We start from the raw sequence: 25,892 nt of genomic DNA, 5'->3' as shown, positions 1-25,892 counted from the left end.
AGTCAGTTACATGGATCTCTCCCTTTTCACCCCACCCCCTATTTTAGGTGGTCTTTAATTTGTTTTAGTGATGTACTGTGGTTTGCCGTGTAGTGTCTTGCATATCTTTCACTAGATTTATTTCTACGTATTTGACATTGTATGATGTTAGTGTAAGTGATATTTTGCATTTCATTTTTTAAATGTTTGTCACAGGCTTATTGAAATGACCTTTTATATACATAACCATGTTGAAATGCTTAATGATGGTTTAATATATTTTTATAATCTTTATATAGATATTCCTTATATGTATAAATATATATTTTTTAAATTTTTTTCTCCCCTTATTCTGAATAGCACCTTCAATACAATATTGAATAGAAGTGGTGATAGGAGACATACTTACTATTCTCAATCTCAAAATAAAAGCATAAACTTTCAATATGTCTCCAATAAGAATAATATTTACTATATATTTTATAGCTCTAAAAAATGATTGAAGAATTTCCCTTCTATTCCCAGTGTGCTAAGAGTTTTCTTTTTTCAAAAACACAAAGGGAAGATGCCTGGGTGGCTCAGTCTCTTAAGCATCTGCCTTCGACTCTGGTCATGATCCCAGAGTCCTGTGACTGAGTCCTGCGTCAGGCTCGTTGCTCAGTGGGAAGCCTGCTTCCCCCTTTCCCTCTGCCCCTCCCCTGCTTGTGCTCTATCTCTCTGACAAATAAATAAATAAAAGTCTTTAAAAACACAAATGGGTTTTGAATTTTTTTAAAAGACTGTATTTAGGGGCGCCTGGGTGGCTCAGTGGGTTAAGCCGCTGCCTTCGGCTCAGGTCATGATCTTAGGGTCCTGGGATCGAGCCCCGCATCGGGCTCTCTGCTCGGCGGGAAGCCTGCTTCCTTCCTCTCTCTCTCCGCCTGCCTCTCTGCCTACTTATGATCTCTCTCCGTGTGTCAAATAAATAAATAAAATCTTTAAAAAAAAAAAAAAGACTGTATTTATTTGGCAGAGAGCAAGAGAGAGAGCATGAGAAGGGAGAAGGTCAGAGGAGAAGCAGACTCCCCTCAGAGATGGAAGCCCGATATGGGACTTGATCCTGGGACTCCAAGATCATGACCTGAGCGGGAAAACAGTTGCGTAACAAACTGAGCCACCCAGGTGCCCCTGGGTTTTGAATTTTATCCACTGCCTTTTTTTGCATCTATGTATAATTTTTCTCTTTTCATCTGTGAGATATATGCCATTGATTGAATTTAATAAAATCTACTTGGTTGTGATATATTATCTTTTAAATATATCATCATATTCTATTTATAATATACATATATTTGTGTGTATTTGGAATTTTTGAAACTATGTTCATAAAAAATTGCCTATAATTTTCTTTTCTCTATTTTTCTTATTATACTTTACATCACAGTTGTATGGACTTGTTAAAATGAAGAGATTAAATAAGATTAGTGTTCTTTATTCCTAAAATATGTGAAAGAATTTGCCAGTAAAACCATCTGACCCTGGAGACTTCTTTTTGTGGGGAGTTTTAAAAAAATTTTTTAAGTTATTATTTTAAATATTGTTTTAATTATTTAATATTTAATTATTTTTATTATTTTAAATTCTTATTTCAAATGTTTTTTAAATTAATTATTGTTATTATTATTTATAATAGATAAAGAACTATTCAGATTTTATATTTTTTCTTGGTATCAGTTTCGTAAGTATATTTTTTAACAACTGTTCATACCATCCCATTTTTCAAATTTACTGCGAAAAAACATTTATGTCATCTTAATACTTTCTAATAACAATGGAGTCTATAGTGTTGTATACTTTTCTGCTTCTGTTATTGTTTATTTGTGTTGTTTTTTCTTCTTGTTTTCTTGATCAGTATCACTGGAGTTCTATTAAATCTATTAATCTTTTATTTTTATTTTGTATCTGTGCCTATTTCATTAATTTCTACTTTTCAAAAATTTCTTTCCCTAAACTTTATTTGGCTTAATATGCTCTTCTTTCTCTATCTTCCCAAGCTGACTTAGATCATAGATGTTAAGCTTTTTCTTTGTTAATGTATGCATTTAATACTTCAATTTTACTATAATCATTTATTTTAGCTACAAAGTATTGATATTTTGTAACTTTGTTAATATTCAGTTTTAAATTTTTCTAATTTTGTTGAAATTTATTTGACCTATGAGTTATTTAGATGTATATTTTTGAATTTTCAAGTAGTTGGTATTTTTGTAGTTTTTTTTCTCTGTTATTAATAAGTCTAGCTTAATTTCACTGTAGTCAGAAAATATGCTCTGAAGCTTTCAATCTTTGAAGTCTGTTGAGGCTTCCTTGATCCTAAGTATAGTCATTTTGGAAAATGGTCCACGTGCCCTTGAAAAGAATCTGAATTGTGTCATTGTTGGACGCATTTACATTAGTATGTCAATTATGTCAATTCTGGTAGTTGTGTCTAAATTATCCTTGTTGAAGTTTTGTTCTGCTTGTTCTATCAGCTATTGAAAGAGGTATGTTAAAGTCTTTCATTATGACTGTGAATTTGTCTATTTTTCTTTTAATTCTGTCAATTTTTGCTTTATACACACACACACTTACACAAACACACACAGTTATTGGATTTTACAATTGTTATTTGTTCGTCATTGTTTGATTTCTTTATTAGTCTACCACCTTAATCTTAGTAATGGTTCTTTCCTTTAAGTCTGTTTTGTCTGATGCTAGTGTAGCCACACCAGCAATATTTTGATAAATAAGTGCAAGATATATCTCTTTCTATAAACTGTTCTGTGTTGTTATATTTAAGGTTTCTTTTGTGAGCAGTATATAATTTTTGACCCAAGCTGATAGTCTTTTAATTGACATGTTGTCCATTTACATTTAATATAATTATGCTATATTTGTATTTTTGTCATCTTACGATTTGTCTTCTATATATACTATTTATTGTTTCTTTTTCTCCCCTTTCTTTATATTTAAATTTTTTATTTGATTCTTTTCTTTCTAGTAGCTTACTACTTATAAAGTTGTTGTCATACATTATTTTACTATTCTTTTGATGAAAACCATAGCAATTATAACATACATCCTTGCCTTAGTATAATGAAACTTATTTTAATGAAAGTCACTACTTTTACCACTTTCCCAGTAATGCTAGGACTTTAACTCCATTTACCCCCTTATGTCTTTCACCTTATTTTTGTCATAAAATTATATTCTACATAATTTTAAACTCCACACATATTTAATATCATATTATGGAGTTAGTGTTGGCTTATATATAGTTACAGAATTACTTTTCATAGTTCCTCCCTGTATTCCTTTTTTCTACCTGGGATCAATTTTCTTCAAGTGGAAGAATTCCCTCTTAGGATTGTTTTTAGTGCTATCCTTCTGGCAATGACTTCTCTCAATTTTTGCTTGTATAAAAATGTCTTTATTTGGGGCACCTGGGTGGCTCAATCATTAAATGGCTGCCTTTGGCTCAGGTCATGATCCCAGGGTCCTGGGATCAAGCCCCACATCAGGGTCCCTGCTTGCTGGGAAGCCTGCTTCTCCCTCTTCCACTTGCCCTGCTTGTGTTCCCTCTCTTGCTGTCTCTCACTCTGTCAAATAAATAAATAAAATCTTAAAAAAGAAAGTCTTTATTTCACATTTATTGAAGGAACTTTTTCTGGCATAGAAATCTAAAGATATGCTACATCATGTTGATAGTCATATTAATTGTAAAGATGGTTATAAAATTTATTGAGCTTCAAATTATTTGGTATTTTTAAGTCATGATCAGGGGATTTCTCCTAATATTCCCCTTCTTTCTAGTATTCTGTAATGAAAATCATCCAGAATTTGGAAGGAAAAATACCTTTGACCTTGATCAAGCCATTTAACTTTTTTAAGCCAGTTTCCTCTGTATAAAATGGGAAAAATAGAGTGGCTGTATGTCACTGTGAACTTTTGAGGTTCTGTTGGATTATGTATGGAAGTGCTTTACAATATGTAAAGTACCAATTAGTTGGAATTTTTTGGTGTCATTGTTATTTACTGAAACAAAAACATCTCTTTGTATTCAGTATATATCCAGAATTCTCTTACCAGTGCACATTTTTATGATACCCACAAAATGGTTAATATTATAGTATTCATGTATATATTTATTTATACATGCACTGCCTTTTGTAAGAAAGTAGGACAGTGTTAAAAGTTACATAAAACAGAACACACAAGTTTGGTTGTAAATTTATTTCTGATTTTTCAAGCAACTAACATGAAGAAGGAGAACTGGCTGGTTACACAATTCATAATACTCAATATTAAAAATAATTCATTAATTTAGTAGAAGTACTGTTCTTTCTTAGTATACTGAGTTCAAGCAGCAATTTCCCCTTACTTTTCTTAATGATGCTGAGTTATTTAAAAGATTATTCTGCTGGTTTAGAGGTTACTGATTTGCATGGTTAATCCAAATCAGTGTTGGACTGATCTAGAATTTTAATATTCTGCTTCATACACTCAAAGGGAGAATTATACATTTTAATGTGAGCTACAAGTAGCTGCTTTTCCACCCTACTTGCAAATGGATTCTATTCAGAAAACTAATAAAGAATGTCAGTTTCCTTTTTAAAATGCTTGGATACACATTTGAGGGAGGGCTAGGCTGACAAATTAAAATTTTATTTTGCATATCTAGTATTAACAAAACTGCCTTAGGAAGATATTTAGCTGTGTTTTATTTTTCCTTCATAGAGGTTCCTTGCTACATTGATCAAATGTTTATTTGCCTTCCTGTGTGCAGACATATTCCTGTTGTTTTTTTTCTCCTCTGACAAAGAAGTGGTCATTCAGACTTATATTTTGTAGGGTTTTTTTTTTTTTCATTTTCCCCTTTTTATTTATTAAATGTGCATTTAAAGGAGAAAAACGTACAGAACTGAAGCTTTTAAGCAATCAAAGCGTATGTTAGTGTCTCATGAGCAATGTCGTGACACGTCTGAGTTTCTGTGCGGTGATCAGATTTAAAACAGGACATTTGTTCCTTATTTAAATTCTTTGACTTTGTCTTTAGGTCTCTGGCATGCATTTTATATGAGATGTGCTGCATGAATCATGCATTCACTGGCTCCAATTTCTTGTCCGTTGTTTTAAAAATTGTTGAAGGTGACACGCCTTCTCTCCCCAAGAGATATCCGAGAGAACTGAATGCCATCATGGAACGGTATGGAAATAAATATATTGCCACAGAAGCAATTTTTAATTATACTTATATCTTAGTTCACTTGAAAAATAATTTTCTTCTTAAACATTACAGCATGTTGAACAAGAGTCCTTCACTGAGACCATCTGCGATGGAAATTTTAAAAATCCCTTACATTGATGAACAACTACAGGTATTTAAAATGAAAGGGATACTGGGAAACATGTATTAGCATTTCTATACATTCGAGAACTTGAAGATAGGCTGAGAGAATAAGATGCATTAAGAATCAGTCAGAAAGGAGAGAAACAAGATTTTTTTTTTTAAAGCTGAAATTATTAGTCAGACAATCTCTTTGCAAAAGCTGGTATGTGAACTCCCGTTCCCCAAAGCCCCAGATATGAGAAGTTAGGGTTGTAATTTTCTGCCTAAACTCAGCATCTGCCCTTAGAGCTTTTTGGTTTACAAATCTTACCTCAATACTTTGCAAATGTATCCCTGCTAGGACAAGAATGTACCACTAATAAGGTAAAATCTGGGGTTTTCACTGAGTCTTTATTATTCCCCTCCTTTCTTATATATTTTAATCATACTTTTATCGATTAGGTAAGTTTGTTTTCCTGTAGATTAGAAATTTTGGTGTGAAGAATCTACCTCTGGTGGTAAGAAAAAAGCAAAGGGTACTTCTTGGGGGGTTTGTTTGTTTTTAGGCTTTTACAATTACCTCAGGCAAATTTCCTTGAATTTTACGACAGTTTTAAGTAGACCCATAAAGCAGTCATTCACCTTCAAAGATGGTCACACATTTTCTCTGCATCCAGTTCGAAGTTGGCAGGAAACAAGGATGCTGACTTGGTGTGTCTTCATCAGTGGAGTGCTGAGCACAGTGCTGATGCTGGAGGTGCTGAAAGGAAAGGAACAGCTATGACTCCTGTCCTTTTGCAGCTTGGCTGCTAGTAAGAAGACCGAGTACTCAAGAAAGACTAATTACACATTATCAGGAGCACTAGGCAGGACGCTGTAAAATAAGGGAAGGGAATAATGTCTTTGATGGTCAAAGAAAGAGTAAGTAATGGTTCTCTTCCAGTGAGATAGTGGGAAGCAGCCAGACACGTAAGGAGCCTGCCAAGGGGTTGGAACCACAGAGAATTAGCTGGGACAAAGGTCTGAATCAGGTTATGTTTCTAGATGGAGATAAAGAGGGGAGGGGTCTTAGGCAAGAATGTGCCCTCTGGAGAAGCCCCTGAGGAAGTGGGGTAATAAGCAGGATAGGAAGGAAGGCGCCAGAAGTCCCTTGGTACTGAGTTCTCTCCGTGTGTAGCTTTCACTATGCAAAGCCAGCTCCACTAGCCCAAGGGCAGGCCTTTGAAAAGACTCATAGATGCTAAGTGTTGGGATCAAAACCACATTGAGTGGGCTGTGAGCAGACCAAAAAAAAGTTAAAAGGAATCCAAGGAGATCTGCTGGGACTAGGATGATGTGAGTGAGGCATTTGCCCCGGGGCATAATTAGAGTGGACACCAAAAACTCAGTAATCAGGATAAATAATATTTTGGTGCAATGTTCAAAAAATCCAAATGAATGCTAAAAATCCCTGGTAACAAAATATCAAAGGTTCACAGGCAGCATCCAACAGGGCTAGGATTAGGGTGATGGAAGTGAGGTAGTAGAATGGTACAGGTTCAGGGTTGGATCCTGTCTTTACTTTCGTTTTCTGTCTTTATTTAAACTTTTATTTTCTTTTTTTAATCAGTTAGCAGTTATGTTAGTTTCAGGTGTACATTAAGGCAATTCACCAATTGTATGCATGACGCAGTGCTCATAGTAGTAAGTGCAGTCTTAATTCCCTTCCCCTATTTCACCCATCCCCTCACCAGCTTGGCAATCTTCAGTTTGTTCTCTGTACTTGCGTCTGGTTTTGTTTTTTTATTTTTTGTTTTTCTATTTTTTCATTTGTCTGTTTGTTTTGTTTCTTAAGTTCCGCATATGAGTGGGATTGCATGGTATTTGTCTTCCTCTGACTGACTTTTTTCACCTAGCATTATACCCTCTAGGGGGGCGCCTGGGTGGCTCAGTGGTTTAAGCATTATACCCTCTAGAGTCATCCGTGCTATTGCAAGTGGCAAGATTTAAACATTTCATGTTGTATTCTCCATGGCTTTTTGGCATTCATTTTGATTTTTTATAATATTGCATTAAAAAAATGACTTCCCTTGGCTCCTGTGTCTTTTGGTGCCCTTTCAGTTTTGCACCTGAGGCGAGTGTCTTGCTTGTCTCAGCCTAGTCCTGGCCCTGGGAGTGGGGACACTGTCCAGTACCCAAAGAGACAAACTGAGGAGATCTTGTTTGTTCTTGGAGCCGAGGAGAGGCCTGCCTGTGGTGGGTAGCAGGGAGTGAGAGAATAGGCAGTGAGTGCCAGATGAAGCTGGAGCCTGACACCCGCCCCCAGCCCCACCCCCCGCCAAGACATTGCAGCATAAGCTACCCTGCAACGTTTGCTATCTTCTTCTTTTTTAATATTTTATTCATTTATTTGACAGAGAGAGAGGTCACAACTAGGCAGAGAGGCAGGCAGAGAGAGAGGAAGGGAAGCAGGCTCCCCGCTGAGCAGAGAGCCCAAGGCGGGGCTCGATCCCAGGACCCTGAGATCATGACCTGAGCCGAAGGCAGAGGCTTAAACCACTGAGCCACCCAGGAGCCCCCGTTTGCTATCGTCTTTATCAAAGAAAAGTAGTTACCAGTGGGGGTTGTTTTCACACTCCCAGGTGTGGTCAATAACACTGCACATCCGAAAAGGCCCCGGTAGTCGGCTGCCCTTTCATCCCTGAGTTGGAGTATTTAAAGTGTGTCAGGGTTGTTCTTTTTTTCCAGCACCTGATGTGTAGATACTCGGAAATGACTCTGGAAGACAAGAATTTGAATTGTCAGAAGGAGGCTGCTCAGATAATTAATGCCCTGTAAGTAAACTGCTTTGTTTTTAAAAAGCCCATTGAGCATAATGTTAAATGCATTTGTCTTTAAAAATCTATTAGTGCTAAGCTGACTGCACAGAGTATCCTCGAATTCACTAAAGTCTTGCCAAGAAATTAAGGAGCTTCAGTAACTTGGCATTCCAAAGCCCCTTTGCCCCAGGTGGTAGCAAATTGAGATTATAAAAGTTTTCAACAACTGTAGAGCTTACAGATCTGCAGGGTAGCTCTGCAGTTGCCTTGTAAGTATGTAGAGAAATTAATATCTCAGACATTTAGTGATAGTTATGCTAGTGAGCATAAATGGTTTTCACGTGTTGTTTGTTTAACAGGAACTGGCAGAGTATCTGTTGAGAAGACAACACTGGGAAGTCCTAGGACAATAGAAAATCAGCCAAAATTTACTTCCCTGAGATAAACATATGAACTAGAAAATGTCTTTTTCATAAACATAATTATTTTTTGACATAATGTCTCTCTCCTACCTTAATCAAAATTTCTGTGCTAGAACATACAAGAGCATAGAGTACTCGGTGACTTCAGAACAGCAATGTATAGCTATGCAAGCTGTGGACTGCACAACTCAAGGGGTTATGTAAAGACCAAATCTATAATTTGCTGAGGAACTCTCTATGTCATTTTATAAAGACCCCATGAGAATGGCAGCCCCTCCCCAGAGCTGTGCAAGGTAGTGGGTGAGGACAATAGCCCTCTTTAGCCTAATTAAGACCAAATAACACAAAGGTGCTTCTCTGACACTCAGTCCAGCGCTTTCTCAAGTGCAATGTGTTTGTTTTCCAGTTTCACATTCGAACAGAAGAAACTGGTTCATCAAAGATATTCAGTCTTCATTTAATGCATGCTCTCCATTTAAAATACCCTGCACGTCAGGGGCTAATGTTTGAGGCAAGCTCCTATCACCTAATTTCCTTAGGTTGCTAATTATTCTTTCAAGAATGCCTGGAATTCTGATTTTGTTTTATTTTAAACTGAGGTGTGAAAGTAGGAAAATACTAGGCTAATTTTAACTACCGTTTTGTACTGCAGATGTGATACCGTTTACCCGACAGTGCTTACAATTAAAGTGTGCCAGAGGCTGATCCTTTGTATGGTCTTCCACATTATGAAATATTGATTTCAAATGGTCACTTTTTTCCCTCACTCTGTGACTATGTTTCAAGGAGCTGTATTTGCTCTTACAAAATAAGGGATGTATATTCCAGAAAATAGTGTCTCCCCTGGAGTCTGTGGACGGTTTTCCAGAGGGATGAGAGCTGCCTACAAATGGTCATTACTGTTACACAATTAATACAAAATAATAAAGATTAGAGTGGGAATGAAATGAAATGGAGACCTCTCCTAGGATTCTGTAATGAGGGAGCTGAGTGCAAAAGACATTCCGCAGTTTTGGGCCCTAACCGAGTCAGGCACAGAAACAGGTGTCATTGAGAATATGGTTGCAGATGTTTCCACACACGAGTAATGAAAGCACGTTTCTTTAACTGAAGAAAGAAGCTCCAAAATAACAATTGTAACTAACATTTTGTGGGGTGCTTGGCTCTGTTATAAGCACTTTACATGAAATAACTCATTTAAATTCACAAAAACCCTATGAACCCTTTAACTGAAGAAAGAAGCTCCAAAATAACAATTGTAACTAACATTTTGTGGGGTGCTTGGCTCTGTTATAAGCACTTTACATGAAATAACTCATTTAAATTCACAAAAACCCTATTATTATCTATTATTATTATTTTAACGATCATAGGAAGGTTAAATAACTTGTGCAAGGGCATATACATGTAACAGGGGAGCTAGGATTCACACCCAGAGAATGTTATTAACCTGTGTGATAAGCACTGTACCATGCTTACCTGCTGTAGGAAGCACTGAATATACAACATATTCAACAAAATTTAACTATTACACTACTACCATTTGGGTTACTTTGATGTGTCAGACACTGTACACACATTGTTTCATATAATACTAAATCTTATTCTTTACAGATGAGAAAATGGAGCTTCAGAGAGGCTCAGTAACTTGCCCAAGGCTACAGAACTAATTAGGGGATAGAGATGGGGTTCAAACCCTGCCTGATTCCAAAGATTATATCCTCTCCACAGGGTTGAATTAGCACCAGCACATTTATTCTTTGATGGCCAAGATTCTAATTTGTCTTACATTATGAAAACCAGTCATAGGCCATGAAATAGCAGAAATTTAGAAAATACATAATTTGTTTTTAAACAAAAGTCTAATTTGAAAAATACTACCAATTAACCACAGTCCTGGTTGGCTCATTACCCACCCTGAGTTTATTAGTTTTTGCCTGGCCTGTCTCGAGATGCTTTCCCCATCAGTAGTGTAATGATACTTCTGTAAAATATTTGTTTAATTTTTCTGAGCGTGTTTGGGATGAGTTGCATGTGGGGATCTTTATTATTTATAGGCCAAAAAAGGTCCACCTGCAGACTCTGCAGGCGCTGTCTGAAGTGCAGAAAATGACACCAAGAGAAAGGATGCGGCTAAGGAAGCTCCAGGCAGCTGATGAGAAGGCCCGGAAGCTGAAGTAAGCTGCCCTTCCTTGGGGTACCCTGTGTTCTGGCCACTTCCCAGGGCTCCGAAGGAATTGACTGAAGAAAAGCCAAAGCCAAAAACAGGAAAGCAAAATGTACATAGGCATTATATATATCTTTGTTTCTTCACTTGCTTGTCCCCTCAAAAGATGGTTCTTCAGCCATAGATGGTTATCGGTTGCCAGCCACTATTATAGTCAGGCTTTCGGTCTTGTGTGCAGAGAAAGACTGAATGTCAGGGAGCTTATTAATGATGAAAATGTAGAGTCAGCCGCCAAATGAAGCCTTGTTGCTGCGGACACGTCCTAAATATACCCCAGTGAGAGGGTGAAAAGAGTGGCTTCACTCTGTGTCCTCGCTCCCCAGATGTTTGCTGTACCCCCTCTGCCAGGAGACCTAGCAGGTGTATGGGGAGAAGAATGTACCGCAGGCAATTGTTGGCTTTAGAAAGCAGTCCCGACGCAGCTCTGCTCCGGCAAGTGAAGCCATTTGAAAACCTATGCTCTGGGCAACCCTGCTGGTGGACGATATCACTGCTAATTCAAGTATTTACAGGAAAAGGGGGAGATTCCAAAGAGCCCTAGACTCCCAGTTTCTCAAAGATTTTTCCGTTGGTAGGATATCCAGTCTCCTAATTTTTCTCCTTTCTCTTTCAACTTTTTGGTAGCTTAGAAGCCCCAGCTCAGAACTAAGGAGACAGAAAAGACCTGAAACTCAAATCTGTTCATTTTGTGACCTTGGTAACATACCCTAAAAAGGCTTTGGAGGTATTCTTGCAATTACAGTGCCTATCATTTGGAACCAAGTGAGAATCTGTGAGACTACTCCTCTCGCCTTAACACATGCTTTCTTTAATCAGTGTGGAAAAAGATTTCTGTCCAAGTGCACATGGGCGGTCGTGTGCTGGTAAATGTTTAACAACCGTCACCTCTGGGGTTGTGGGGCTGGGAGGTGTAAATATTCCTGCAATGGCCAATTTCAAGCTACCAATGTGTTATCATCAAATGTTCAGTTGGAAGATACGTACACAATCTGCTCTTAGGAACCAGTACCAGCTGGTTTCTGCAAACCGCTGCACCACTGAGTGTGGGTTTGACTGAGAAAATATATTTACATAAATTGCTTGAGTCATTGTATCAATTAACAGTCCCGGATCTATTTCTAAGGTTTGGGAATGGCAGTATTTCGAGGGTACCATGACTCTTGTCATTGTTTGAGGCTAAAAGGAAAATTAAATCTCTGATAGGAACAGATCAAAAAGGCAATTTAATAATGTACATGCACATTACAAATTATATTTCATATTAAAACTTTTTTATACACAAAGTCATAGATCTTCCGCATGACATTTAGTGTATTTCTTATTTAAAGTCAATGGTTATAAATAAAGTTTGGTCTTAATTTTATGAATGAGTTACATGGAATTGTTTTTAATCATTTTTTTCTAAAATTTGAGCACAGTCATGTGTTTTAGCTAGAAAACTATTGTCAGAAGGGATGTAATGTACCCACTTTATAAACAAAATTTGACTTACAGGGCTCTTCAGTGACTTTTCAAACTAAATTTAAATTAGCACACAAGTAGTCACAAGAACTGAAATCTTTCTTCCAGTTTAGTAACAGGTCTATAACATTTACCTCTTCTTTACTAGATGAAACAAAATGTGCTGGAGAAAAATTCCCCTTCACAGTGGCTCTCAAGTTCTTTGCATAAATTCTATGAAATCTAACTCTCTTCTCCTTTTTTTGCGGGCTTATTCATCCTGAGAGCAGTGATTGAGTTATTAGTACATGTGGGGCACGGTCCAGGTGTTGGGAACAAACAGCCCTGCCATCACAGAGAAAGCACAGGGGTCCAGACTGCCTTCTTTTGCCTCGGAGTCCCACAGATCCTCATGAGGAATCGGACATGATAAGAATTCTGTGTTTTTAATATGTGTGAATCCCTAGTTTAATCACCTGATTGAAACTGGGACTTTTTTTCTGGAATGTTCAGGGACCCCTGCCTCAAAGAAATGTTATCCCCCGAAATTAGAAACTGAGAAGTACAGACAAGCTAATATTTTGGTTTATAAAACCTAAATAAATTTATTCTTGAAGTTGCCATATGGCAAATGTGTGTATATCTAATTGTGAATTTCAGCGATGCATTTTAGGGATTCTAAGGATGGAGAAGGAGCCAGAACATCATTGTGTGTTCTTTAGAAGAGAATCCAGTGGGTGCTCCGCTGCATTTACTCTGATGAGGGAGAGACTCATTGGCCTGGCTTTTCAACACCCCAGTTTGCTGGTTGAGGCAGGGATTCACACTTACCTGCATAATATAGTTGTGGCTTTAGCAAATGCAGCTGTTTTTCTACACTCACTCTAAATTTGCAGAAAGCTTGCAGAAGAAAAATATGAAGAAAATAACAAACGAATGCAGGAGTTGAGATCTCGGAACTTGGAGCGGCTAACTGTTGGTGTACTCCATGTAAGTGTTCTCTTGTTTTAAATGTTACATGAAACCTTTAATTGCTAAAGATTCATCACATGCATGTGGCCAGTCAGGTAGCAGAAGGGGCAGAGCGGGGAAAAAGAACATCCAGATCAGCTTTGCCCGATTCCGGGTGGAGGTACTGGGGTTCATTTTAGCATACAGGCCAAGGGTGAGGGATGACGCTGATTTAGAGCAGCTGTACTTAGAGATGGATCAATAGATTCATCCAAAACACCAAGTGCCCACTGTGTACAAGAAAACTCAGTCAGCATGAATGAGCAATTGATGAGTAAAATTATGACTTTGCAGAGCAAATGGGTGTATATCTAATTTTGAATTTCAGCCGTGATCTTAGTCCCTTGTTCTCGTTCCATCTTATTTCTTATTTTTCCCTTTTTTTCTGTCTCCCATATATATCATTATGCATTGTGTTTAATAACCCCTTTCAAACTCTGAATAATTACTTTAAATGTCCAATAATAAGTAGGGTTGCAGAGTCACATGAAATGGACCCTGAATCATATCCTCAGCATCACAAGCCCCTGGATAGCAAATACCATTTTCTCTAATGGTTAAAGACATCTTATGGGCCTTAGTGTAGGCTCTGATACTTAAGGAAGTATTTCTTCAGGATCGTATCTGGACAATAGACATCAACCCCAACTTCCTAGTTCTTCTGGTAAAAAGCAACATGGGAAGGAGTCGTTTCTATGGAGAACTTTATGTCTCAAATTCTGGTTGTTCATTCACTGGAGATCTCTGCCTCTGAGGGAGATTCTTCTTCTTTAGCAGGAAGAAGCAAACCCCCTGAGGCTGTGGGGCTGATCTCTGCAGTCTGGGGACACTCATTCTGCGGTGGCTCAGTGATCAGAGAGGCTCAAACCCTGGGGCATTTCAGGAGCCCCCAGCAAAGCTCACTGTCAGCCAGGCAGAGTGTAGAGTCACTTGTTCTCAGCCCCCATCTGAGAGGTAATCCACACTTCTCAATTATTTAGTGGTTGAGTGTTGTCGATTTCTGAAAACCCAAAGTGGACCAGATGCAGGGGTCCCACCTTCTCTGACCTTAGGAGTATCTCTTTCTTGGACCCTTTAGCAGATAATGTGAAGACACTGGTGACATGTGCTCAGTCCCACTTGCCCCCCTCTCTGCTTATGTCCCACTCCATTAAGTAAGCCAGCTGTGGGTTCTGTTGTGGGTCCCAGAGACATGGAAGATGAGATCATTCCCACTCATAGAACCTGGTGAAGGGAGATGCTTGGCTCTTGCAGATGGTATCTTCTCGCTGGTTCAGTATTGCAGACAGGGTTGCTCAGCAACGTACCCCCCCACCCCCGCCAGCCTCCCAGGTATCTTGCCCTATTTTATGCAATTATATCAGCCACTTCCATCTGGCCCCTCGTTAGCATCCCATCTTCTCACTTTCAGATGTCACTTTTTCTTTAGGAAAATCCTTTTTGACCTCACGGGTCCACAATCGACTGGCTGTTCTCCGAATTCTTATGGCTTACAGCCGTGCTTCTCAAACTTCAAAATTCACCCAGGTCACCTATTGGTTTTGTTAAAAGGCAGATTCTGATTTGGTTGGTCTGGGGTGGGGCTTGGGATGCTGAATTTTTAACAAGCTCCCTGGTGATTCTGAGGCTGCTCATCCCGGACCATGCTCTGATTAATAATGGACAGAAATTGAGGCTCTTGAAAGCCATTCACCTTCAGAAGAAGGAAGACCGGGAAAAGCCAACGATTAACAGACTTTCTTATAGACTCTTTAGGAAAAAAGCTTTTCATGGGAACGGAAGTAAAGGAAAAGTGACCTGGGGCTTTCTTGTTCGCCCCAGGAGGAGAATGAAAAGAGAGGCTAGGCAGGGAAGAAAGGCAGTTAATCATATTCACAGGCACAGAGTGGGGCAGGTTTAATGATATTCAAAGAACAAAGGAGAGAGAAAGTGGGAAGCTAAACACTTTGCAGAGGGACCGAAGGGTTTTAAACATCTTAAGAAAAGGCATCGGTGAGCTGGTAAAGAGGAAATAAAATGTAAGAAAGAAATTGGATTAATCAGATGCAAGAAACTAAAGAAAAACGTGACGAGGAGAAAAGGAAGAAAGAGGATAAGGCTCCTGTCTCTGCTTGTATACGAATTTATGATTTCATTTCTTTCCGATTTCACTGGGGCTCTGTTCTCTGTTCCTTCTTCCTTCTCTCTTGTCAGCTGATGCAAAAGTGCTTTATACTTCAAAAGCAGTCATATGAGATAAAATCAGAGTTAGGGGAGAAAATGGGCTGGCTCTGTCATTTCTTAAATATGTTATAAAAATTATTTGAGGCATTTAGGAGAATGACTTGTTTTCTTTCCCAGACCCTAGCAGGGGCTTTTATTTTGGCAGGCATTTTCTGCTTGGCTGCATTTGGGGCTTTGAAATCTGGATACATAATTGAAGGTGAAATCATGTTAGGCACCATTTCTTTAAAGGATGGTAACTTAAAAACAACTGGGTTCCATAATACACTCAATAAACCTGGTCTTTCTTTTATCCTGTGGCACTTAGAGTTGTGATGGTGCCAAAACTGGGTTTCTGTGAGAAGTGTGTAACTGATCAGGTCTCCATATACGAAATAGTAAAGACGATCAAAGATCAGAGCAAGTCCTTTCTAAGAGAAGCAATTATAACAATTCCATCTGTTCTCTTCAAAGAGAACCTCAACAAATCAAGGTCAATTGAGGATCCAAATTCTTATTTCCTAGTAATTTCTGAAGAAGAAGTGAAAACACACTTCATGTAATCTCTCTTCTTTGTTCTTAAATTTGCCTGTGTGCCATCGGTGATCCTTTGAAATTCGAAACCAATTTCGCCTCCTACAGCAATTACACAGTACAAAAACTGGATGTCCTAAAAATATCTGATGAATGTATTGTCACAAATGCTGTGCCACAGAGTGGCATGGCTTTGTTTCACTTATTCATTAAGATGAGTTTGAGCTTTTCCTTCTGTTTTTAATAAGAAGACACTCCTGGACTTGTTCTCCATGAAAGCCACTTACAAAGGAAAATAGGTCAGTTCAGCATTAGCTCTAGGTTGCAAACACACACACATACAATAGAAAAAAAAAAAAGGAAGAAGAAGAAAAAGCAAAATGATCTATTGAAATACCTACTGATATATTTGAGAAATTTAACTTTTACTTTTTTTTTTGAAGTGTGAGTTCTTTCATGTGGCCTCTTAGATCTCTTTCATTAGGGAACTGGAATTCACAGAAACATAGCACTGTTAAAACTAGATGAAAACTCGGAAGTCATCCAAACCAACAGCTCCACTTCTGAGATAAGGAACCTGAGCAGGGTTGGACTAGGGGGAGGTGGGGGTGAGACCCTGGCTGCAGAATTGCAGGGGTAATTGTTCTTAGCAGCTGATCACTCCTGCTCTTAACTGAGCTGGAAAATAAGTACCTCCTTCATTGTGCACCTGGGCATTCCTCCTGCCTCACCCTAGTTAGTCATGGCCCTGAAACTGGAGCCATGGAAGGTAAAGGTCATCTGCTGAGTTAGTTCAAGGCTGCTTCTCTTCTCCAACCTGCCTTTCTGAAATTCGAAAGTGGTATCATGTTTAAGGGAGAGGATTTGATAGACTTTTATTTCCAAATAGTCTTCTAAACAATATTGTTTCATTTGTGGTAATGCTGTCTCCTTCTATCAGCTTCTCACAAACTGTTAATTACCTTCTCAAGGAATTTGATGACCTGACTTCAGAGAACCTGTCTGAGTCTCAGCCCATTCCTTCCGTGGACCTTGGCCCACTTGAGTCAAGTACAGAAGACACCATAGCTGACCTTGGAGATCATGGTACGAGTTTGTGTCAGTGTTTGGAAGAGTTGGCACATGGGTTAGCATGGCTGACCCTCTAGTAGGCCTGGCTGGCCTCTGAGAAAGGCCTTGGATGGACGTAACCACCTTCCATCAGTCTGCCAGAGTTGAGCTGGGACCAGGATAAAAAGGAGAGAAGCCAAGGGATTTGTCTGTCCTCTTCTATCTTCTTTGTAATAGATGAAGATGAGTTAGAAACTCACACCACATGAGAAACCTTTTCTACGTGAGTTAAACAATATCATCATTAACTGACTCTGGAATAGTGTAGGACTGTGAATACCCTGAAGTACTACTTGCCTCTTCTAGAAGTGATTTCCCTGGCCTTCATAAATTTAAAGTGAATAAATGAAGTTAGGCTTTGGAAAATCAGCTATGAGGGTGTGCAATCATTGCCAGAAGAAAAGCGCTCAGAGCTGTGACCCAAATGGGAGAGAGATAACATAGCTTAATTGTTAAAAACATGAATTTTGGAGTCCAAAGCTGCCCCCATCAGGGAAGCTGCTGGCAACTTCATCTTTATAGATCTCAGTTTCCTTACCCATGAAACAAGAATAATACCTCCTTTGGGGTTGTTGTGAAAAGCAAATGAGTGTAGGCATGTGATGTGCTCTTGCCTCGGTGCCCAACACACAGTAAGAGCCAAAGAAAGGGAAACAGTTTATGACTCTGGAGACTTTATAACTATGGGGGCCATCTCAGTCCTGTACCACCCTCCCCAGTGTCTAGGACAAAGTGCCAGGAATAGTGTAGTCACTCAATAAATATTTCTTGAATGAATAAATGATATGTTAGTCTGGCCCTCTGAGAAGCAGATGTCAAGGTGGGAATAAAATGCAAGGATATTTTTAGGGAGAATATCTGCATAAAAGCATTAGGAAGGGAGCTGAAAAAGGCTGAACCATCAGACCATGATTCAAGTTATGTTCCAAATGAAAAGAGAGAGGGTTGGTGGATGTGTACTAGTCTGCTAGACAGACAGGCAACCAAGCCATCAACAAAGTCAGCCATCAAGGGCTTGCTTTCGTATCCCTGCTGTACTTTGGCAGTGGTAGTAGCCTCTGAGAGAACACAGGGATGGATTCCAGACCACAGCCCTGGGGCCCCCGGCCAGTTATGCTCCTTGTAGTGGGAGGTCTTTGAGGTGCGTCTTCATGGCTGCACAATGGTGTAACAACTCTCCTGTGCGGTAGTTGAGTTCTCTTTCCAAATGAGAGGGAAGGTGGTGAAATTTGGATTGACTGGTCATCTCAGTCCAGATTTGCAGTTGATGTCTTCCTCATAGAGCTTTTAGAACTTGTGCTGCCTCCTTCACCTGTAAGGAAACTAGCCCCTGAAGCTCTCTAGGCTGGTGTTCGCCAACCTGTTGTGGAAGCCATCTGGTAACAGTGTTATTGTCAAACAGGTATATCAGATGGATTTGCATCTTAGAGCCTTTTTAGGTATTCCTTTAATATACTGGTAATTTCCAAAGGTAAAACTTGGAAGAACAAAAATATCCCATGGGCCTTTCTTTCCAAAAATATAAAACTGAGAGTTATGATGTTGGGTAGCTCTTGATATGGATGGCTTGAGCTTTGCTGTAAGGCAGAGCCATCACTATGTATAAAGAGGAAGCCCAGAATAGGGTACGGTGTTGGTGGTCTAGGATCAAGAAGTCTGGGCCCAGCCTCTGGGTCTCAAGGAAGAAACGTACTTACTCCTCATTTCATAGATGAGAAACCAAAGACATTATGTAATTTGCTCAAGAACTCAAATGTGTTTGCTTTCTAGAGCAGCACCCTTTACTTTTTCCCCAGAGTGTATGTATTGGAGGTGGTGGGTAGGAGCAATAGATTCTCAAGAGGCAGACAAATGAGTTGGACCTTTAAAAGGCACAGTCTTTGTGTGACTCTATACTAATTTTTGTGAACTGTAGTGGTCAGATTAGTCCTAAGCTAGCCCTGACCACAGTTGGCACCAGCTATCTGGAGGCTCACGCTGATGTCCTCCTTTGTCTTTTGTCATGGAGGTTTCAATATGGTAGAACCAGGTATTGATTTACCAGCCAAACCGGAAGTGGTCAGATCTACTCCTCTATCTTATTTTGCTCCAAGGAAACAGTACTTAGGTCTCCCATAATAAGTTGTCCTATCCAAAAAACACATTGTAGTTTTAGTCAGGCCAAATGCCTTGTAAATTACACTAAACATTCTCCTTATTTTTTCCTTCCTATAAATTCATATTTTTCTAAATTGAAAAGGGAGATTTAAAACTATGAAAACATAACCTTTGGGTTGATGATTGATTGGAATTGTAGGCCACTACAAGATTATTAGTGATCATATAGCTTAATCGTGAAATTTTGAGATTTGAGACTGATTTGTTGGTGAATTCTGAAGTGGTTATTTTCCCCATTCTCTTTGCCTTTTAGAAGATGTGACTCCAAACTTTCAGCACCCAGAGGAAGTTTTTATTTACTTTTCATCTAGCATGTATATGTAAAATAAAATTACACAGTCTTTTTTTGACGCTTTTACACCAAATGTTTAATCAGTCTTTGATGTTGAATTGGAAAATTCCCTCTGGGGTGTGAGGAGTTCGTTGCAGAGAAAAAAAACAGAGTAAGATGTTATTTACATTTGATATGCATTCGTTGACTATCGCTGATTTAATCTAGCCAAAGTCATGGATAACCATTATAATCAAATGAGAAAACAGAACTGCAACATTAAAGAAATTATTCCTACCTAACCCCTTACATGTAATACTGATGATTTCTTGCACGTTCATTCCTGCCAGGAATTTCATTGCATTTAGCCTTATTTTCAGCAGCTCCCAGTTGAGTTGCAGAATAGGGTTTCTTGCAAAGCTGGACTAGCTTGAGGCTCAACAGCATGGTGTAGACAGAGCATGGCTCTCAACCCACCTGCTCAGATGCAAGGCTTCACTGGAGCAGGCCTTGGCTGCCCACCCATGGTCTGACCAGTTGTCAATTAAATACCCTTTCAGCTACTCCTTGAACAAGTCCTGAACCCCTTTCCTGTGTTCAGAGAAAGCTCTGACCTCACCCTGCGTGGTTGGGGGGGTTGTCCTTTGTTTGCCCATAAGAAGTCCACATGCCCTTTGCGGTTGTAGGCTACTCTCTAACTTATAGATGTCATCTCTTCCCTTTACATATCTAAGTGGAAATACAGTATTTGAACTGTTAGACAATCATGTATTTTTATTGTTTTCATTTTAAAAATGGAAACACTTACTGACTCTGCAATTCTACCTCTAGATAATTTCCTAAGAGAAATAAAAGCATGTCTCCAAGATCTGTTCACAAACGTTCTTAGCAGTTTTATTTGTAGTACCAAAAATCAGAAATAGTGTCAACCAATAGATGAATGGGTAAACAAACTTATAGTTTATCCATGCAACGTAATACTTCTTGGCAATGGAGAAGAAACAAACTATTAATACATACAGCTATATGGATGAATATCAAAAATATTATGCTAAATGAGAGAAGCCACAAACCAAGGAGTTCATATTGAATGATTGCATTTCTGTGAAGTTCTAGAACCAGCAGCACTTATCTATAGTGATAGCAGTGAGGCCAGTAGTTGTCTGGGAACTGGGAGTTGACTCAAAGGGCACAAGGGAATCTTTGCGGTGATGGAAAAATTCAATATCTTGATTGTGGTGGCGGTTTACCCTGATGAATATATTTATCAAAACTCACTGAACTCTATGCTTTATATGAGTGCATTTTATTGTCTACCAATTATATCTCAATAAAGTTGATAAAAAGAACATTGCTAAGATAGCCAGAAAAAAAAGGAAAGGAAAAAAAAAGCATTACGAGTAATGCCTCAGTCTGTGCATTAGCTAATAAATGAACAAGAGAGACTCTGGTGAGGTCAAGGAGATAGAAGGCAACTAGGAAGATCTCTAGTATTACTTGGGACACAAAGTCCTTAGTCCAGATAGTGATCGTGGAGTTTTCTTCTAATGTCAACTGAGCAATATGCCTTCCACAAGGAATGTTAACAGAGTTTTGGGGTCTTCAGAGGAAAACTGGCTTGAAGATAAGGGGCCGGGATCCCTTATCTCCTCTCTTCGATCTTCATAGTTGGAGGTGTCGCACTGGTGTGGCAGGAACCCATACCAGCAAGTCTCACAGGACTTTGTGTCCTCTGAAAGCAGCCCGGACATCCTACAACAAAAAGTAACAGCCCAGACTCTGAAACCGAGCCCAGAGAAGCTGGTAGAAGCTGCCTGGCTTGTTAGTCCATAAAAAAGACCAAGTGCTGGGGCAGGGGGCGCAAAGGCGGGGAGGCAGTCACTTCTATGTTCCTAGATGTCCCACCACTCCCAGAGCTTTAAATGCCTTAAAGACTTCATTTACAAATTTAAATTGATGGTGATCTATTTCAGATGTTTCACACATTCCACTGAGTTACATTTGCGTTGCATGGTAGTGTTTCCACCTGACTCTTGTATTTCCACCCAGGAATGAGGGCTCCTGCAGACACTCTCTAATTTCCTCAGCTTTAGAGGATAATTAAAATGAATCTAAGATTGAGTAAAGATGTGATGATTCTCTACCCTGAGGCATTATTTAATCATTTAGACTGTTCCTTCCACATGACAAGCTGGGTAGGTGCCTCTAACTGAAAGGGAAAGGATTGTATCCGATTTGAAAACTCAAAGTCATTGCATACTAACACCTGCCCTGCCGGCCACTTCACTATTGTGTCCTAAACGGGCAGGAGAGAAATAAGAGGAAAATCAGTCCTCAAGAACATCAGTTACTCATAGAGCAAATCAGCACCTGTGGACACCTCAAACTAATTTTTCTCTCTTGCAAAAGCTGAATGTGATTCCCTGGTCCGTCCCTTAGCCCAGTATAAATTACACAGTAGTCATTGCACTGAAGGTGCTGCTGATAGGCCAGGGAGCATGTTCCAGTGGCCTTGCTGGGCCTGTCCTGGGTCATGTTGGGAATGAAGCAATTAAGCAGAAAATTAAACAAGCACCAATTATGGCTTTAAGGTCAGATAGACTACGAAATATAATAGACTAAACCTTCCTGTACTATGCGCTTCAGACAGCAGTTTGGACATAACATAGGATGGTTTTTCTTTGGCTGATGAAATTTTTTTCCATGCCTGCAAGGTTCACAGCTGTGCTTGGGGCTCCCGCACCCACTACCAAGAGAACATCATTCTGACGCCCGAAGGAAGTTAAGCTGTCACAGAAAACTAATAAAGCTGTAGCAGATAGCGTTTGCTTCCAGTCAAATCACCATCTTTGAGTCATATGCTGATTTTTGGGAAGGAATTGAAATATTTTCCTTGGGTGTTTGTGTAGGCCAGGCTTTAATTTAGATATTTGTGATAGGAATTTAAAACAGTGTCTTCTCTGATCTTCATCAAGGGGCTGGTTTTGTGCCAGTGTGGGCCAGGGCGGTATCCGCCACCTCCTGCGTCCCCTTGTCCGAGTCTTTCGTTTTGGGAAGTGAAAGAACACATCTCCCAAACAAACAAAAAACATTTGTGGCAAGGAACTGTGGCAGCAGTACCTAATACCTTCTGTCGTTCATGACTAACAGCATTTTCCACTGCCTTCTCTTCTGCTCTCGCTTCAAAAAAATTCAAAATAGAAAAATAGGAAGCCTACAGAAAGGTTCGGAATGACTGTCATGTTTCATAGTAGCCTGTCTGTGTGCGAGCAGTATAATGAATCTGACTTCTTCTAAATAAGTCCATTTTCCCACACCTGTCTGCAGAATGTGATGTTTGTGACATTGCCAGCATTTACAGCTCACCAGTTAGACTTATCTCTGAGATTGTGGGGAGGGTTCTTTATAATTATTCTGCGTGTTGGTATCCCCATGTGAGAATACATTTTTAGGAATGTGTAGTATGACTCTACATACCTAGCTTCTCAGCCCTCCATGTATTTCCTGCTCACCCACTGGCCTGTCCCAGTTTCTTTTCCTGGCCATGGCTCCTTTAAATTATTAATAGGAGTTTTTACTCTTAGATATTAGCCAGCTCAGTACAAGTTTATAGATGAGTTTAAGATGCCTGCAGGCTTTCACTGCATTTTGTACCTGGGCATTTGGGGTTGTAGAGAGAACAAAGTGACTTTACCCTTTTTATATCTCAGATTCATTTTTCTCTTGTGAGTCTAGGAAAAGTGAACAAACCCAGCCCCTCTCCCCAGCTTAACCCTACGTGGTCTGCTTTCCTGGCTTCGCACAGCTTAGAACTAAAGGAACTCCCTTCCTTCCCTCTGCTTTCCATTTCCTCACAGCCCCATTCTAAGAGATAATAATTTCACAGTTGGCATTAGTGGGTGCTTATGAATATATTGTCTCTAGCTATAGATTTGGCCTTCTTTTATTTGTGAGATTACACGTTTTGAAGAAGACTAGCCTTTGTGTGTTCATAGTGTTCGTGATGAGAAATTTTAGTGGTACACTAGAGAGGGCTAGAAAGTGACTACTAGAGGGACACCTGGGTGGCTCAGTCAGTTAAGCCTCTGCCTTTGGCTCAGGTCATGATTCCAGGGTCCTGGGATCGAGTCCCACGTTGGGCTTCTTGCTCAGTGGGGAGCTTGCTTCTCCCTCTGCCTGCCACTCCCTCTGCTTATGCTCTTTCTCTCTGAAAAATAAAATTTTTTAAAAAGGTGACTTTTGTTTAAGAAAAAGCAAAGTTTGGAAAATCAAAAGTTTTTTCCTATAGCCGCATTAGCTCTGTGTCATCGATGATGAGAGTGGGTCAGGGCCCTGATTGTGCAAGTGTTTTCCGAGGCCACATTTTCACCTATTCCCAGAAGGCCATTGAGCCATCCTGATGTCATTCCATACCTCACCTCTTAATTTTTACTGTCAATAAGTCATACTCCTACAAATGTTGATCCACTAAAAATTCCACTAAATAGGCATCATGGTAAAAATGTTTGTTTCCCATTATACTGACAATATTCATTGATTCCAATTTGATAACACCGCCAAGAAGCGCTCACAGTACAGAAGCCTGTCACAGCACAGCACAGCCGCTGAGAGCCAAGGGCCAGTCCTTCATTCCTCAAAGCATGATCTGAGGACTGCATCACTAGCATCCTGAGAACTTGTTAGAAATGTAGAATCTCAGGGGCGCCTGGGTGGCTCAGAGGGTTAAAGCCTCTGCCTTCAGCTCAAGTCATGATCCCAGGGTCCTGGGATCGAGCCCCGCATCGGGCTCTCTGCTCCGCGGGGAGCCTGCTTCCTCCTCTCTCTCTCTCTCTCTGCCTGCCTCTCTGCCTACTTGTGATCTCTGTCTGTCAAATAAATAAATCTTTAAAAAAAAAGAAATGTAGAATCTCAGACCCCAACCTAGGCTTACTGGGTCAGACGATGCAAAATCCCAGTGATGTGTATATGCTTTTAAGTTCGAAGAGACTGAGCTGGACCCTAAGCTCAACAAAAGTGGGGACTACGTCTGTCTGGTTCATTTTATTCCTACCTGCTGACACAGTGACTGTCTCTGAGCTGGTGCTTGGTAAATACTTGTTGACTAAATTGTTAGGTCCGTTATTAAGCAAAATGAGACTGAGACAAAGTGAAAGTTATTTAAAGCTTTATTTTATGATCAGTATTAGAAGTTAGACTGATCCGCCAGGGGAAGGAGACTGAGACAAGGTGAAAGTTATGCAAAGCTCTAGTCTATGTTAAGCATTAGAAGTCAGACGCACTGGCCAGGGCCGTCTCCGAAGAGAGGGACCCCTCCCAGCCTCACAGACTAACTTGCAAAAGCCTGGCCACACATAGGTGGCCAATGAGATTGTAACGTTGCATAGTCGTGATAGGCCACTTGCAGGTGGCCAATTGAATTACAATTTACCCTTTAGTAGCTGTTTGAACTAACCTATTACTCTGGTCAGAATTGGCGCTCAAGTTTGGCGCCCAAAAGTTTACATTCTTTGGTGGTTAAGGAGACGGTATGTGTGTTTTTACTGATCGGATGTCTCCCCCTGGCCTGATTCGTCCTTGTATTCTGGGCTCTGTTATCAGGAACTGGCCGACCTGGCCTTGTATTCTGGGCTCTGTTATTAGGAACTAGCTGACCATATTTTACTGGTTTCCCAGACTTGCTTCTAAGTAAGTTTCTCTTGGGAGCGGGGGCAGGGTCAGTTTAAGTTTTACTGCACAAACAACAAAACGGCTTTTAACAGAGATGGAGTCGCTCTGGCTAGATAGGCCCTTACATAAATGATTAAATCTGAGGGGAAAATTCTATAAGAACACCAATGCTTTTTATCATAAGCAGCATACATTTCTTGCAGAGATAGATTCCGTTGGGGAAACAGTGGAATAACAAGTTGCCAGGAGAGGCTAATTTGTGTGCACTGGTATTCCCCTGTAATTTTTGCTTTCTTCTAAAGGGAGATGGTAATCTCTCTCATTTTACCAGATGGATTCTGGAAAGAGGAAAAATAAAGGAGGAGTGTCAGAGACATGGAAATGGAAATCCTCCATGCATGCTTTTTGAGTCCCCTAGCTGTTGCGTCTTCCTTTGTAGATACCCCACCACTTAAAGAAGCTCTGATGTCAGCCACCACTGTGCAAAAATAGGTTTCTTCTGTACTACCCATAGAACAGTATTTAGTTTGATAGAAGCGGTCACATCACCACAAGGTAATCCTCTCAGACTCCTTTGTGTATTTACTACGTGTACACATTTCATGGGAATAAAGGGGTTTTATGAGGTATAGTCTGTGACGAGGTGCACACTCGTCTCTTTGTTTGCATCAGCTTCGTCTTCCCATAGAATCCACGACAGCACTTTACCTAAGACAGAGCTTGAGTA

General features: G+C 39.8%; 1 protein-coding gene across 5 annotated transcripts in view; it reads left to right on the top strand.

Moving 5' to 3' along the window:
* NEK11 (NIMA related kinase 11) overlaps window positions 1–25,892 on the top strand; it is a 247,732-nt gene that overhangs the window by 96,392 nt on the left and 125,448 nt on the right. For 4 of the 5 annotated variants that reach the window (XM_046002712.1, XM_046002716.1, XM_046002714.1 and 1 more), the window contains 6 exons: window positions 5,054–5,203; window positions 5,297–5,375; window positions 8,054–8,139; window positions 10,604–10,723; window positions 13,110–13,203; window positions 16,932–17,046. In XM_046002712.1, coding sequence (XP_045858668.1) covers window positions 5,054–5,203; window positions 5,297–5,375; window positions 8,054–8,139; window positions 10,604–10,723; window positions 13,110–13,203; window positions 16,932–17,046 — 644 coding nt within the window. Of the gene's footprint in view, window positions 1–5,053; window positions 5,204–5,296; window positions 5,376–8,053; window positions 8,140–10,603; window positions 10,724–13,109; window positions 13,204–16,931; window positions 17,047–19,480; window positions 19,648–25,892 lie in introns of those variants that run through there. The other variant, XM_046002717.1, reaches the window with a different exon arrangement.

This window comes from Meles meles, chromosome 4 (genome assembly GCF_922984935.1).
Source record: "Meles meles chromosome 4, mMelMel3.1 paternal haplotype, whole genome shotgun sequence".
Lineage (NCBI taxonomy): Eukaryota > Metazoa > Chordata > Mammalia > Carnivora > Mustelidae > Meles > Meles meles.
This window is presented reverse-complemented; position numbering and strand designations above follow the sequence as displayed.